The 17,998-nt window shown below is 38.1% G+C and overlaps 1 protein-coding gene across 1 annotated transcript; it reads left to right on the plus strand.

The window, feature by feature from the left end:
* The first annotated feature begins 1,079 nt into the window (after positions 1-1,079).
* Positions 1,080-14,968, plus strand: LOC103043728 (uncharacterized). Its single transcript, XM_022670497.2, has 5 exons — positions 1,080-1,212; positions 3,455-3,775; positions 5,056-5,355; positions 8,587-8,749; positions 12,323-14,968. Exons 2-5 carry the CDS (start codon positions 3,568-3,570, stop codon positions 13,533-13,535), a joined length of 1,884 nt encoding a protein of 627 aa, XP_022526218.2. The 5' UTR covers positions 1,080-1,212; positions 3,455-3,567; the 3' UTR covers positions 13,536-14,968.
* Positions 14,969-17,998: the final 3,030 nt, after the last annotated feature.

A 17,998-nucleotide genomic window follows, 5' to 3' on the forward strand; every position in this document is an offset into this window, starting at 1 on the left:
CCACTTTATTAGAAACACAGCTTTGTTTCAGTGCTAAGTTTTGGTGGAGGGCTTGGGAGCTCCCAGCATGTTTGACAGCCACCCTTTGTTTAAAATTTTTGGCTTATTTGCGGGATCTTATGTTGTTATGTGGTGGTTCCACTGCTAAAGCATTATTCACCGTCCTGTGCTGCAAAAAAAATAATCTTAGCAAGTGAAATCTAGTTTCAAAGCAATACATTTTATCTCTTGCTCGGATGAGACTTTTTAGTCTTACTAAGCATTGTAAATGTAAGATTGTTTTACTTATTTTAGGAATAATTATCTTATTCAGTCTTACTTAGAATGTTCACATTATTTTAAGTAATTTGAACTCAAAATAAACACAAAACGTCACCAGTCAAGTTATTCTGACACTTGTTTAGAAATTTAAGCAAGAAAAAAATATATTTTTGCTTGATGTGAGTCTTCTTTCGCTCATTTTGAGGATTTGTCATTGCTTATTTTAAAAATACTTTCGAAGAAAATTTTGCTTACCCCATTACCCCAGTCTCAATTTAAATACATTTTACCTAGTTTTTGCCAACGGATTTTGCAGTGTGGTGTTAGTGTGGAGGGTGAATAAGGATCTCCATCAGTGAACTTCCACTTTAAGAGATAGGAAAACTCTTCTATAGTGATGGTATAATACTTCCTAGTGCTCATTTTTTTTCTGCCATGTTAAAAAGTTAAAGACCCCCTCAACTTTGAAACTCAGGTAAAACAAAATTATAGAAATTACAGCTGTCCAAGTCAGGGACTCATATTTACACAAATTCAACACTACATGAATGCAGCATATGCCTTTGAAATGTTTCAAAATCCTGGTTGAAGGTCCAAAGATGAGGCCAGAATAAAAGACAAAGAAGCAATTGGAGCATTTACACCCCGCTGCTCCTACTGTCCACACATACACTCACTCACTCACATACAGTTGTAAGCGGTTTCTTACTGAAACGCATCATTACATGTTCTTTAAACTCTGTTTGTTTTTGTATCCCACAGCGACCGCATGTCTTACACAGTCAACTCTGAATCAACCCCCAAACAAACCCTTCGGTCTAAGCTTCCTGTTCCCAGGGTGACAGGGAAGATGATCAAATTCATCAACAAAGGCACGACTAACTCGCGTTTTAAACGGACTCAAATGGAGACTCCTGAACTTGGCTCACCTCTACAAGGTCTTGGCAGCAGGTAAAACTTTCTCTGGACCAATTTTGTATGTCTTCTTGAACGTCAACGCTTCTCCAAAACCGAGATGTTCACGTGTGTAGTTGTTTGAAAGCTGGATCACGGTATGGGTTCTTGGGTGGTAGATGGCTGTGGAATTACAGAGGTTGTTAGCATTGTGGTCTTTAAGCTGAAGTGATGAAATGCCCTCCCCTGTGCCTGACTGCACCGAGGCTCTAATCAGAGACGATGTACTGAAAGACATACTGAGAGCATCAAAGTATGAACCAAAATGTAAAGCTGGAGATGATGTCATTGCCAAACCACAATTTACTCCAGATTCTTCTGTTGCAAGGTAGGCATGAATATAGGAGACCACACAAGCTAACTATGACAACAGGACTGAGATGGATGTAGAGAGATTGAAGCCTTTTTAAAAGCCAAGAGATGTTTGGTATTTATAGTTTTTATTCTTTATTCTAGTTATGATAGATATGTGGCTATTATAGCTAACCCTGCTGAAATGATGATGATCAATGTGGATTAAAAGCAGGGTTAATTGGACAAACGTAACCTATGCTGGTATGCTAGATGTATAACCAGCACATGACAAGACAGAACGTATTGATTACTGTATTTGATTACGATCATGCTTATTTATGCTGTTCGTTCATGGTTCATGGTCATGCTGGTTGGTTAACTTGGTCTTACTAACGTTTTTTAAACATTAAGGACTGGTTAATACTTTATAATAACTTTCATTAATATACCACTAACTAATAATTTATATCTGTTATTTTTTACATTTTAAGAAACTAAAATGTTGCTATCACATTTGTAAATACTAGTGAACGCATTGGCAACATGAACTGCAATTGATAAACCTTTGCCTGGTTTAAAATTTGTGATTACTAAAAATTTATTAATGTTCAAATTCTGATAAGTTAATGATTTGCTAACATTTTTAATAAAAATATCCATGCTGATAAATAAGGGTCATGTGTGAGCATTCGTTAATTTTCAAATTCTGATGAACTACTGCTTTTGAATCTACTGATCATTAGTTAAACATATATTATACAACAGCTAGTTCCGACCTCACAATCTGATTGGTTGAGAAGCGTTCTAGCCGTGCTGATATTCGTGATAACATCACAGCCTTCTCACACTAAACTTGTATCACTCCGCCGACGCATTGCCGAGTAACGGCGTATACAAACAGGAGCACCCGCAGCAGCGTTAGCTTAGCACAGGCTAGCGCTCAGCAGCGGCATGCTCGCCCGCAGCCCGCAGCGCTGTCTTTTGTGGAAAAAAGGGAAAGAAAATTGCTCGGTTAATGCCGTCTGAGAGCCAGAAAGCTATTTAGCCAGGCTAGGCTACGCTAAGCTAATGCTGAGCTGAAGCAAGCTACGCTAACCTAACCACAGTCCAGCCGGCTAGCTAAAACCAACACCACCGAGCCAAACAAGCAGAAAGACCACTCCACAAAGTAGGAGAGGAGAGTTTCTATTTTTTTCTACTGCTTAAATAATAAAAGTTATTAAAAAGTGTAACCAAGGACTGAAGTCTTATACAGTTTGTGTCAAGTTAGCGTCATGCTATAATAAACTTCCATTACCAGTTATCTACATTAACAGTGTAGATCCAGTACAAAACTAAAGAACTAAACTCTGGACAGCAAACATGGCTAAGATGACTGTGATTACATCATTTTGATATTTGTCCAAAATATCTCTTTAGTCTTTTGCGTTGACATTGAGAGAAATTGCTCTTGACTTGTAATGTGTTTGCTCTCGTTCTTGTTCACGTCTTGTTCCATACTGTTCTCATTCAGATGCTTTAGTAAACACAGCATCATGTCATTGAAACAGATGGAATGTACTGGCTAGAAGTAACAGCTGGACCATATCGGCGCGGCTATACAATGTTGGATATGTAGAGAAAAATAAACCTAGCTAACATAGCATGACAGGCTAATGAAAGATTAATGATGATGCTGTGATTGCTGAGAGAATGAACATAGCATTCCACATGCTGTACGGCAGACTTTTCCTCACGCGACGCTAACATAGTGCAGAAAGTGCGTTAACATCAAAGTCTGATGAAGTGAACTGCCACGAGATGGATGGACAACACATGCAATGATGGCCTATATCTCGGTCTAGGACTGATAACTGTATGAATTGTGTTATGGGTGGTGCACGTTATCCTTTCGTTTAGAGTGACAGATGATGTCTCTTTTTCTTTTCCTTGTTCCCCATTGCAGCTGGAATTGTTCTGAAATCATTTTTGATTAAGATAAGTGTCACTGCCTATTGACCCTTACTGATTTCCACTGGACTTCAGAGGAAACTTTAGATACAGTGATTCGGAGCTTCAATGGCGTGGTCCTACACTTTAACGGTTGGACAAGAGCTCTACATCTTAAACCAAGGAAAGGCTTCACCCAGCAAAACACGAAGAAAGTACGACTTTAGGCTGCTGTCTCCTAACACTGGAACCAATGGAAACACCATACATCTTCACGGGAGGGTCATTGCAGGTTCAGGAAAACACCCATTATTCACAGAACCCAATCGTCTAATTGGTGAGCAAAATTTGAAGCAATGGTTTAAAATCAATATTTACAGTGACAAACTTCTTATTTTAGACTGCCCTCTAGTGTAGGCCTCCAGACATATACGTAGCACACGTAGTCCAATTTATTCTAGCTGCGTACCCTATGTGTTGCCATGTACCCTATGTACCCTATGCCTACATCATAGCCTGGTATGCCCCTCTCCAGAATTGTAACTAATCACTGCATGACACAGACAACAGGAGCTGTAATTGGTTTTCCAAGCCTCATGTTCCTGCCCACCCATTTCTACCTTAATAGTTTAAACTGTAGAGAGACATAGACAAATAATGAACAAGTATAAACATGCACAGCAATAGGGCACTCGTGCTGGCGTTGCCATAGAAAATGCAGAATGCATTGATGCAGAAGTATGAACCCGATTTTAATAACCAGTTTCATTCAGAATAAGCATGGTCAAACAGCAAGTATAACCCTAGCCTTAAAAAAGCATAGGGTTTGCACTAAGAGATTGCACTAAGGTGGTGAATCTTATTTTGTTACTTTTGTATTTAAGTGTGCATAGAAATTCATAAACAAATGAGAACCAAAATTAGGTAATTAGGTTATTGTGTTTTTAATGTTTTTTTTTTTTTTAAAGCTAACATTAGCTGTTTTTAAAAAGTTAATGTTCCAATAGTGCTAACTGGTAAAATGCTAGATCCTATTGGGGTTTCTTTATCTTTTCAATTCAACCTTTTCTCCTCTGTGAATGTTTTGCCAACATTGTGAATGTTAGCTTGTCAGGGGAAAAAGTGTTATTAGTACTACTGTATACTAAAGTTGCTTTGACTAAGCTACTCTAAGTGTGTCATTCTCTGTCATGTCCTCAACAACTTTGCTAGCATGTATATTTTCTGATTTTCTAAGATTTCTAAGTGCTAAATTATGAGCTATAAGCTTCCATTGCATGTTATGTTAGCCTCATGGTTTCAGTGCAAATCTAAAGAAACACATCTCAGAAACCAAACATGTCCTGGCTGATTGACTGCGCCTGAGATTTGAGATCTTTGTAAATTAGATTTCGGTCCGACAAGCACTTAAAAGACTTTCATTTAGCATGAAATATGAAATGTTCAGGGGTGCATATGACTCTCAGCTGACCTTGGAGGAAAACGTAGAAACAAATGAAGCATTATTTTACTGGGCAGCCTCCCTGTTGTTCAGAAATCTTGCACAGGCTCTTACCTTGTAGAAAATACATTGGATAGTAATTACACTTGACAGACCCCTCTGTATGTTTCCCCCAGCATGTGGAAAGCAGTGTGTTCTGTCCCCAAGACCCTACCGCTGCACCTCCATGCTCAATAAAGCTGAAAGTGAAAGGTCCATGAATGCAGAGGAGATTGAGAGGGAACCAATCTCCACACACAGAAGCTTGGATGACCAGAGATTCTGCAGTGGGAGGTTAGAGACGTTAGAGGTGAAAAAGAGGGTGCACAGCTGCCTGGGGAGACGAACAGCGAGGCTGATATCCATCCTCCGACCGTCTACAGCACCTGCATGCACTCTGCAGACTAGGGAGAGTGAAGTAATCCAGCAAAGGCCAGGTAGAGGTCCAACCTTCACGCACACTTCACATTTCTGAAATCAGATACTTTTAATTAATATAAGGATTAATGCGGCTCAAGCACACAATATTTCCACCTGATCCACCAACATTTGTTCTGAAAATGAAATCAAGGGTATTAATAGGGAGTGTTTTCTTTGGGAACAGCCTTCACTCTTCTGGGAAAGCTTTACACACGATCTTGAACATTGCTGTGCACAGCATTTGATTGCATAGGCCACACAAGAACATCAGTGAGGTCAGGAACAGATGTCGGCCAATTAGTTTTGCTGCTCTGACACATCCCAAAGGTATAGGATGGAGCTCCGTCAGGCCAGAGAACACAGTTCCACTGGGGGGAATTGGCACTGGGCCTGTTGACCTGAAAATCATATGCAGCTGTTTTAGTGCATCCCATTCTATTAGTAAAAGCTTTCCTGTGGGGATTATACTATACAAGCTGTGTGTGGCCTGTGTCAGCAATGAGTGCACCACAGTAGTAGTAGCTGAATTCTATAACTAGCTGCTGTAGATTGATCTGGTGGGGTTAAACCATAGACAGTATTAATCAGGAACCAGCCACTGGTTGGAGTATATGTGGGAAGATTTCATAATGCTTATCATGGCATCTGATTACAGCTTGCTGCTTTCAGTGTAAGCAGAGGAGAGTCAGTGTGAATAAAGGGAAAGCATGGATGTGAATGTGGAGATCTGTGTATGCACAGTAACCATACCAAACCAACATTGCATTACAATGATGGCTGCCAAGCAAACAGTCTTGTTATAAGGGCTTTGGTTCAACTGCTGTTGGCTGAATGGGCGGGGCTAAACTGCTGTAAGCTGAATAAGTGCTCAAAACCAAATATGTTCAAGGTTTTGACAATACAACTGTAATACAATGTTGCTAATATTCTGCTAATTAATTTCAAATTGTGGCAGAGAAGAAGACACAGTTCACACTTTAGCTTTAATTACTGTACATAATAAAGAGTTTTGGTTCCTTACAACGGAGGAGGGCCTTAAAGTCTGAATTGTTTGTGTGTTTGGAAGTAAAAATATGGCTGATTGAACCTTTAACACTCCACTGCATATTACATATTGAGGCCTATTATTCAGTAAATACAGGCACTTCTGTAAAATCTTGGGGCAATTCTTTGGTTACAGAAATGTGTAATGAAACTCTCGGCCTACCAGTGGTTCCGATGGTCTATTGAGGGGTTAAACCGAGTAAACAGGTATCTGAGACATGACTCATGCCTGCCTTCCCACAGACTGCTAAATGGGCCACCTGAACCGAACAGTTGGGTGTCATCAATCATGAGCTATTTACCTTCCTTAATGTCTGTGCTCAGCTGCGCCAGCTCTGGAATCTGGAAGTAACAGATCAACACATTTAAAGACCTATTAGCCCAGAGGTCCTACATGCCAGTGTGGGCTTTTCCTTCTCGTGAACCCCCACCCCCGAGCTCCAGGCAACTTTCTCAACTCTATTGTACTTGTCTTAACCTCCTTGATAGTGATCAAGGCATTGAGGAATTTTGAAGTGTAGGACTTTAAAAGAGAAGACAGTTACTGGATTCAGTACATCTTGGCCTGGTCATTTTATTTAGGGAATACTCAGTTACATTAGTGAACTATTTTCCCCTATTTTATTGTTGCTTTGACCCATCCAACACAAGATTAATGACACTCTGAATCATTATCGCCAGGGTGCAGAAACTTTGCAATGGCAGCCACTTCAAAGGCGTCCTGGATCAAAGCGTTGCATCAGGGAGTTAACACTGTGGCTACAGGCCACTCTGACACCCTGAATAAGTAACTCTTAAAGGCTATTTGTGATTGAGTGAGTTGTAGTTTAATACTGTAAACTGGGGATTGTCTGTGGCTTATCATGCATCTGAAGTTACTGCACACTTAAGCTTCGATGAATGACTTCAACTTTCTGAGACACTATTGGCTTGTCTCATTTCTTATTGAGCAGCATTGCTCTCTATTACCTTCATAGGCAGTATTTTAACAAAACTGGAAACCCTTAGAAGGAGCTACGGCAACACTCTATTAAGCAAACAAGAACCTCCTTATAAAGCTTCCTCAGTGTCCAGGGAAGGCCCAATAAGTCTGGGAAACTAAAAAACACATATGTGTAATTTTTTTGGATCATTTTAATTTAATATAAATAACTAAAGAGTTTAAACTACTTCTATGTGCCCAAAACATTGTCCAGTCAGGATAATCTCCTGATGGTATCTGGGTAGATAAAGCAAAAGTATTGAAACAGTGAGGGCAAATTTTTGTGCTGTAGACTGAAAAACAGTAAAAAACGTAAAAGATAAATATTAGACAGAAGATCAACATTTTAGTTTTATTTTCAGGCATTTACATTTGGATCTGATACACAGCATCCTTTGTTGAATCCACCCATTTTTCTTTTGAGCAAAAGTATTGAAACATGTGATTGTCAGGTGTGTTTTGTTGCCCAAGTGATACATTGCCGTGTAAAGTGCAGACTTTACATTTATAGTCAGAGGAGTAACCAACATAAAAAAAACAGAGAACTGTCTATAGGTAAGAAAGTCATCACTGGTGTATTAAGTAACAGATGTTAAACAGGTAGACCAATTTCCAAGGTTTCCAAATTAATTTTCACTAATGTACAATGAAGCTTTTGTCTGCCTATTTAAAAAATTATGCAACCAAATTGATGAATAATTGGAAGATACTTTATCACCCTGCTTGGCAAACACACTGTCTGGAAAACAATCTAAAAAAAGTTTAGTCATGTCATTGAATCAAAGGCTTGATGCAGTTATTGCAAGCAAAGGATTTACAACTAAATATTAAGTCTAATTAATGTTAATTTTAGTTTACCTGTTCCAATACTTTTGCTCACAAGAAAAATGGGTGGGTTTAGACAAAACGTGCTATCTTCTGAACTGTGTGTCAGATCCAGATGTGAAAAACTGGAAACATCTTCTAACGAAAAACTCAAATGTGGAGTTGCCTCACTGTTCCAATACTTCTGAGAGGAACTGTAGGCTTATATTGCTGCTTTATTTTGAGTAATACTTACAAGAAAAAATAGGTAAAATGTTTGTTTCTTAGCTAGTAACAGTCTGTACACTAGCTAGCATGCTACTCTGTAAATAATGTTTACTGTGCCACCCAAGGACTGCAAAAAACTACAAATAGAGATTGTTTTCAGTGACTGAAGTGAATATATGTCTTTGTGGAGAAACTCCAAGTTGCAGGGTGGTGTGGAGAGCGAGAGAGGGTGAACACGGACACCCCGACAGCCCAGATTCCACCTCAAGGGAAATTCCTGTTCTACACCTCTACCTACCCTCCTATCAGCTGCCCAAAATGGAACAGGAAATCACACAGGACAAGGATTTGAGGTAAAAATAAGTTCAAACCCCACAGATTGTTATAAAAACATAATTTAGCTCTTAAACAGTTGTTTTGTCTGTCAAGAGAAGAACAGATGGTAAGGGGAAAGTGAATGCTTAATATAGGAGTATTACTGTACACTCTTTCCAAAGTTTTTTACTTATTATGTACATTGCGTATAACCAATCACACTGCGCTCCACAGTAAAGCTGTGCAGAATCCATATGCCACATTATAGATAGACGTGATGACTGCTGGGTTATGTTTCTCATAGTTAAGAGGCAGCTGGTGTATTTGCTTGGGTGGGGGGGGAACATATGGCACCCTGAGAACTCCCCAAGTGTTGCAGTGGGAATATTCAATGACATCCCATCAACAAAACACCCCCCAAAACCCACCCCAGCTGGCTATGAGAATGTTAATGTTGACACAATTACAACAACTACAGGGGTAGCCTAGCACTTAGCTACCTACGCTAAGCTGTCTAGTTATAGTCTCTAGAGTATGTGGTTATTTTTAAGTAATATATAGTATGCTAATCTACAAATATGCTAATAAAAGTTGTTGTTTGATGTATAAATAGTTGAAATTGGGATATAAGAATGCTCATATGCAGTTTAATAATCCTATGACTTTAGTCAAAACAGAAACCGGGCCGAATATCACATATTTTTCACCGGTTCTGATTAATTCTGACATTTCTTTTCGTAAATCTACTAGCCTAAATATATATTTGTGAATCTTTTCAAATTAAATGGTGTAAATAAATTAGCCTTTTTTATTTTTTGTCTAAACATCAAGACTTTTGTCCAGATAAATTTGTTTGAAAAAGATTCTGCTCATCCCTAGCACTTAGCTACCTATGCTAGGCTACCTAGTTATAGTCTCTAGTATTTGGTCATTTGAAGTATATACAGTATGTTAATCTACAAATATGCTTATTAAAATGGTTTTTTGATGTATAAATAGTTGATATTGCTCATATACAGTTTAACAAACCTATGTCATTGGCCAAAACAAAAACTGAATACCACATTTTTCACAGGTTCTCATTCATTCTGATATTTTTCATAACTTTATTAGCCTAAATGTATGTTTGTGTATATGTTTATCTGTGTTTGTGTATTCATTTCTTTTATATATATTTTAAATCACTAGAAAAAAAATATACAGTCTTTTATTAATGATTTATTAGCTTGTGTTAGCTTTGCCCAACATAGCATAGCCCATCTTAGCACCATGGCAAGACCAAAATAATTCTTTTTAAATGATTCTGTATAGTTTTTGATAGTTATGTTAGTTTTACTGACCTCTCTGTGCCCTTTCATATTTGTGTGCAGTTAGCTAGCTGTAGAGATTGTATCCATTCTGCCCTTCTGCTTTCTCTGTTTAGCTTCTGTTAGCTGTTAGCATTTACTCAGCAGTGGGGATATCAGTCTCCCCCTACTAAACTCACCCAACTGTACAGTGCCCAACAGTCCAGCTGGCCGGGATAATGTTAATGCTGACACAACTACATCACCCAAGAGACAGAAACGATACTGTGGGCATGTCTGTGACACATTTTGTTTTGTTTATTGCAGATAAAATCCACACATGTGGGAATTTTAATAGAAGCAGGTGTGTTTTTCGGTTCATTTGAGCTGTATAACCACCCCAGAACCGATCAACTGATGAACTGCTCGCGATATAACTTAATAAGCTATGCTTTCTTCACTTTATAGAATATGAAAACAGATCTGATGCCGCTTTGCAAGAATGTAACGAGGCTTCATTCACGCAAACATAATCAAAACCAGAACACATCAGCTCACAACTCCAAATATGACAGAGCTGCATTCTCTTTCGCTCTCTAGTTTGATCTGAGTACCTTACTGCTGAGTGCTGGCTGATACAGATGTGATCATTGTGTGTTTTTTACAAGCTTTTTCTAGTAAATCTACAGTTTGTTCCCTGTATATTTTTCTAGAAAATCAGTTTACAATGACAAGAATAAACTCAAAAAGAATGCAATACACGTGTAATTCGTGAATTATATCTGATTTTAGCAACTTGGGAATTTAGCAAAATTAACCATAAACTAAAAATTGTTGTTTTTATTGACATTTTTGGTGTCCATGCTGTCATTTTTTTTGTTTACAGATTTTAGCAGTTCCCTGGTATCTAGTTAGTTGTAGTTAGTAGTTAGTAGTTAGTAGTCAAAAGTTGCCTGGTGGTTTCTGGGGTACATTATGTTGTTGCTTAGGTGCATATGAAGAGTGCCAAAACTTTTGATCCCCATTCATTATTGTGGGGAAAATAATCTGTACAAATCTCAAAACCAGGATATAAAATCTCTACTTATTTGTATAAATGTAATATGATAATAGATTTATTTTAATATTACTGTTTTACAGAGTAAACAAGCAGAAAAAGAAAACTGCCCAAAAAATAGCATTTTATTTATTTATTAGTGCTTTTTGCATTTAAATATTTTTGTTAATGCAATTTTACTAATTGCTTTTAACTAATTTTACTTTTAAAAAATGTTGCAGAAAAGGTTTCTTTAAGCGATGTCATTTGTAAAAAGAAAATGTAAATTGTAAAGAACCTTAAACCATAAAATGTTTCTCACACACCAAAAATACTTCTTCTGTAGCATCATTTAAAGAATGCTTTGAAGTACCTTTCATTTTAAGAGTGTATAGTTGGCCTGTCACAATAATTGTACATTATAACTTATTGTATAGTATTTGGACATACCATCAATAATCATTGCTGGCCATATAAAATTCAGTGATTTAAAATATTTAAAAATGTTTAAATTCCAAATCCAATGTCAGAATACTCTGAATAGTTCAAAGTTCAGTACAGATCAATACAGTGAAATATTTTTATTTTGCTCTTATATTATCATTATATAAGTAGCAAGAAGTGGTCTTATTTATTGTGACTGGTCTAGCCTTTGTAGTACTCAATATCATATCAATACAAAAATGTATATATAATGTCGCCCATCACCAACACAGCTCAGTTCCTTTATCCCAAAGTGTTCTGACACCGCAGTGTCTCAGCAGCAGCTGGGATGTAGAGTTAGGTCATCCAGTAGATATTAGTCCCAGCTGGTATGTGCAGTTTTTTGCTCTGCTTCCAGACTAGCATAACTCCAGGCTCCAGGCCTGAGTCTCTGGGGTGGGGTATCAGAGGGCGGGGAATTTTTCCTCTGCCACGGGATATTAATCGCTCTTTATTAGAGCTCTTAGACATTTCAGGCTCTTTCGATTCAGTTTTTTTTAAAGTAATACCAATAATGTCCAGAGTTGTTTATCCTTCTGGGAAAATAACAAATTGAAGTTGAGATCCATGTTCCTACTGAGTATTTGGCTTTCCTGGAGTTTATTTAGAAACAATCGTTATAGCCATTTTTATAGTTTATTTGTGAACATGATGTTTTTTGCCCTATTAGGTCCCATGAGATTGGACTCCAAAAGGCAATCCTTTAAAGGGAACAATCTGAATAAACATTGAAACGATTACACTTCTAATGGGAACCACTTTTGCAGTTTATTTGTGAACATGATGATGTTTGTTTTCCTCAACAGATCAGAAATCAACATGGGATTAGATACTGAAACAGACAAACAGCTAAACAATATGAGTGATACGATTCAAAATGACTTTAAAGAAAGAAAAGAAGAAGAAGAAAACATGATCCAAGGAAGGAGTGAGAGTAAAGAAGGCATTGAAACTGGGAACAGTACCAAAAATGCAGGTAGCAACAGTGAACAAAACGAAGAAACTGAAATCACAGAGGAAAAAGAAGGAAGCGGCATACTCTTTGAAGACAATGGACGGCCTAATTATACAGACGACAGCCTGCTGCAGGACGTTACACAAGGTGAAGAAAAGCACAATAAGAAAGATGAACTCACGGAGGACAAAAGACAGCAGGAGGTCACCCAGGGTGATATAATTAAGGGTGAGGAGAACAAACAACATGATATTGGAGAGGATATCAGACATAATGACTATACTGAGGACGTTAAGCAGCTTGATATCACTAAGGAACATGACCAGGAACATAGCACCACAGGAGAAAATAGACTGCAGGGATGCAGTGAAAACAATGGGTCAGATAAAGTTGCAGATGACATTGAAGGGATCAACAAGATGGCGCCAGACTTGGAGATCCTGCAGAGCACTTCTGACCATAAGGATCTAATAAAGACTCAAACGTCTATGGAGAACCTAAATGACCTAAAGGAGCATCAACAGGTACTGGAGAAGCGAGAAAAAGCTCCACCTTCAAAGCTAAAATCTGGACGTGCTCATGTTACAACTTCATGCTCGCTGGGCCAAAGCTCTGAAACCAACAGCCTGAGGAGGATTACTCACCCAGCGCCAGTTATATCGTTCCCTTGCCTATATACACACACATACTCCTCCCCCCTACCCCATACGCTTCCATCATTTTATGGGACCCATTTTGGCTATCGTCTCAGAACGCTCCATACCCCCCAGCCCCATCGTGCCAAGACATGGACCACCAGCATCAGCTCGGACAAAAGACTCATAAAAACAGTGAAGGAACTGCCCCAGAGCAAAGAAACAAAGGGAAACCATCATGTCTCCACAATGGAAACCAGAGGAACAACAGGTCCCCACCCCAAAATAATGAGCTCAGAGTGGGGGGCTCCGCCTTGTAAAACCAAAACCACCAAGACCTTTGTGTGGGGCCCATGGGGTCCCCAAGAGACCAAGAGTGTGTGTGAGCTGCACACTCAAGCTAACAGGTGTGATGGAGGGGCAGTTTGAAAGCTGTAGAGACTTCTTTGGCTGTGTGGGGGCTGCGTTCCTGCCCACTGCACACAAATGAGGAAGATTATGATTGAACGTACAGAGACAGGTGTGCCTGACTAGAAGTAAATGATGTCCAAAGAGTTTCAGGCAGAAAAGCTTGGCTAAAAATATGGGCAAGGCAACATCTGCAGATGCTCTCTTTCTACGAAAAGGAAGATTTCTCAGACTCCTGTCGTAAAAGTAAAGAAAACTAGGGTTTCTCATTACAAAGAAATTACAGAGAAGGCTAAATATCTCTTGTTGCACGTTTCTTTCTAATTAAAATCATGTTTGTAATTACAAATATTGCCTGCATTAAATATACTTTAACTTTTAAAAGTATGTTTTTGGAAATATAAGCTTAAATTTCTTAGTATTTATAGATAGATGGTATTTATAGAAAGATAGATATATGTACATATACAGATAGATGGTTTGGGATAGCGCCCATTCCTGACCTATAAGTGAATGCTAGGCCAACCAACCCCACTGCCCCTTTTGACAGACAGACAAAGGGATTGAAAGAGTAATAGATAGATGGACAGACAGGTAGGCAAACAGACAGACAGTGAGACAATGGACAGATAGATACATAGGCATAAACAAACATGGATAGATGGATGGACAGACAGACAATTGGACAGACAGACAGAGAGACAGTGGATAGATTTTTACATAGACATTAACAAATGTCTAAAAAAAGATGGACAGACGGACGGACTGACAGAGAAACAGGTGGCCAGACGGTCAGACAGACATGCAAACAGATACAGAGAGAGAGAAAGAGATAATGGACATATAGATGTGATAGACATGAACAAACAGGTGAATAGATGAATGGATGGACAGACAAAGTGACAGATAGACAGGTGGCCAGACGACAGATAGACAAAGACAGTCAGACAGACAGATGAATGGACAAATGAATGGATAGTTTTCCTGATCCATGCTGTGGGAATGCTGTGCCAATCAGCCTCACTGCCCTTTTTGTTCTCTCAACCTGAGCAGATCAGGGTTAAAAGTAACACTGGGTTCCCAGAGACTCCCACTGCTGTTTCAAGCTTTAAATGAAATAAACTCATAGGTTCTCACACAGATTTAGTTTAGTTTTTCCTGTCTGGCCTCCAAGAACCGACCAGGTATTGCATAGGTTACGTCACTTAACCACAAAGTGCGGAGTGAGAAAAGTTGGCAGCTCTGAGTGTGAGATATCAGATCTGTTTGATTGGTGAAAGCAGGTGCTTTCTCATACTCTGCTATTTATAGAAAGCACAGCTTGAAGCTGAATGTAATATCAATTTTATAAGTGCTTTGTTAAATCTGTTATTACACACTGCAGTCACTGAGGTTTTATAGAAATTTAATAGCATTTTTTACACAGTGATGGAATAAAAGCAAAATTCTGAACACTTCAGATGAGTTGTTCATGTTTAAGACTTAACTGAACTGTTGTTATAAACCACAACACAACCCAAGAGACTCCATTTGTTAGGCGAACTGGGAGGCTGCATTCAAACAAGAACCAAACACTTGCTTTGAGGGCCGGTGCCTTAAACCCTTATAATAAAAGAAATGTGCATGCTTTTACAGGCACTAAAGGAGTTAAACCCTGGCTTCATTCCATAACTGCATATGTAGAGGCATCTGAAAGGGGTGCTTGACTTGAGTAAAGGATTCCTTTAAATCTCATACAGTTGATGCCAAGATGGAGATGAAAATAAACATGCAATCTCGTAAAGTGCAGGAGGCTCCACTGGAATGCCCCCGGGGGCTGGACAGGCACACAAGGCCTGTCTCCTCTAGCTCATGGTCAGGAAAATATTTGTGTTGCCCTCGCAAAATGAAAAAGAGGATGTAGGCTGGCTGGCCGATAATGCCTGGACACACACGTGACCGTTATCAGGCTGACAGCCGGGGGCTAGGAACAAGGCAGGAACAAAAGGCTGGGTTCATATGATCAGCCTAGGTGCTGCTTTCGTTCACAAACACACACATATACTCACACACATAATAAATGGAGGATAAAAGTATTGAGCAGTTGGGGTCAAGGTATAAACAGAAAAGCTTTGGGAAAAGCCCAGGTCAAATGTTCTCTGTGATCTAAACAAAGACCAAGAATAGACAATGTAAAAGGGATTTTAAGATAGATCACATTAGCCCACATTACTCTACTATAGTAAATAAGGACTTAAGAAAGACAAGAAATTACAAAATTAGCTTACATTAAGACTCAAGCAATAATAAAGCTGAGTAGCAGAAAAACAATTGGGCTGGTTGCTAGTTTCATATGATCTAAAGCTGGCCTTTAATGGCCAGTGTGGTTAAAAAGCTGATCAACTACACTGGTAAGTTATGAACCAACTCTTAATCATTAATGCCTGCTCATGCTGGTCAACAAGATTGGTCATTCTTGAAGACCAGCTAAAAAATTAAACTGAAACAAAGACATAACATACGCTTTTTAATGAAGAGCTAGGCTATTCATTTTTAACCAATGTAACAACTCAAGATTCAGAGGCAGGATGTAAATGCAACAAGGTTTTACTTGAAGCCATATTAAAAATGAACACAGCAAAAAAACAATACTAAGACTAGAAAACAAAAACAAAAGACTAGCAAGACAAAGAAAATACTATCAAAAACAGAAGACAATTTTCAGCATAAAGATAACAAATGATACCAGCTACACAGAGGATCAAACAAAACACAACAACCGGTCAAACAAAGCAAGTGACACAAAACCAAGCAAAACATGGGGTACTGTATTATAAGGCGCATTTTAAGTGACAATATTAAGAAACAAGAGTGAGTAAAATACTTCTGTTTATTTACAGTAAGTTTAGATTTCCAATATTTTCAACAGCACAGTTAGCAGTTGCTAACAGCTAACTGTGCTGTTGAGAGGCAAGAAAAGGCCTAAGGTGTGACAACCAACTAACTTAACTATATACAATCCAGCAATAGTGGAGTTTAGTAGCAGTAGCTCAGAAACTGAAGTGTCTCCCATCTGACTCTGTTCTTCACTTTTTGGGTTATTGTCATATACAATCAAACGACAAACTTCAGTATTGAAAGGTGTGGAAAAAAAAGTACATCACAGGCACTGTCACCCAGACTGAATTTTATCACAACAAAACAGGTAGCTTAATAACTAAATCCCTATGATTTAAATGTTACAGGTAACCTACATAGATACCTGATAACAACAGTAATAAGCTTGAGAAAGTCTATAAGTCTCTGCATATGTGGCTCTCAGTCACACGGAGAAAAACGTTTAAATTTAACTTTTAGTAACAAAATGTATTATCTCACACACAGCCCAGTGTCAACACAGCTAAAGCTCTGCTGCCGCCTTCAGGCTAAAACATGTATTACAGCTACATTTATATTCACCTGTCTCTTTCTCTAGCATGACTATCGACAATAACTAATAATAATGATAAAAACATTAGTAGTAGGTATAATTTTTAGAATTTTAAACAAATACACAATCGGTCGAATATTATTTGTGGTGTATCTTAATTAATAAATTGTTTCAAGCTTTAATTACAGCCAAGCTTCTGTTTAACCAACCAGATATTGTTACCCCTTAAAAAGCCAATGTATAATAATAATAATAATAAGAATAATAATAATAATAATAAGAAGAAGAAGAAGAAAAGAACAACAAAAATAAAAACAACAGCAGATGTATATTAGTGAAATACTGTGAAACCGTTATTTTTTAAAAGACATATATTGTTTCCCATATAGTTGCAGCCCTAGTTATGCCATATCGCATCTGCATTTGGAGAGCTCACAGTTTAAGCTTTTCTGTAATAAATTATAATCCCAATATTTTATTTGTACAAGGAGTACAATAATTTTCACCTTGTGCTGATGTAAAAAATATAATGTTTTTAAGAACATAACATAAAAACAGCTAAAAGGAGGTGCACGTTTTTGATACGGTAAAGTAGCAAGGTATATAGCTAGCTAGAATCCATCTGTCACATAGGTACTGTAAAATAATTCAATATCAATATGAAAAGATTAGTCAAAATGCGGTCCTCATTTATGTTGTATCAGGTAGGATGAAGCAAAACTTGAGTCTTATTCCAAAAATAGCCTTTTTAGTTTATTCAAAGAATCTTTTAGACAAAACAGGGTTTTTAGAATGCAATCGATAATTTAAAAATAAAGAAAAATAAATCAATGTTTAAGGAAAAAAATACATTAAAAAACAGAGGCTTTGGTGTTCTGACTAGGCAAGATAAACAGACTGAACTTCCTGCCTTGGCTTGGTCAAAAAGCTATCTGACCCTCCTAGTCACAATTACCGAGGCCCATACTGATTTACGTGCTTTGGAGCATATCTCAGTCTTGCCCAGTCTAAATTCTAGTCTGACCTGGCCAAGTCACGAGTTTGTGGTTGACAACCTGGCCTGATGATGTCTCAA

Source organism: Astyanax mexicanus, chromosome 12, assembly GCF_023375975.1.
Source record: "Astyanax mexicanus isolate ESR-SI-001 chromosome 12, AstMex3_surface, whole genome shotgun sequence".
Classification (NCBI taxonomy): Eukaryota; Metazoa; Chordata; class Actinopteri; order Characiformes; family Acestrorhamphidae; genus Astyanax; species Astyanax mexicanus.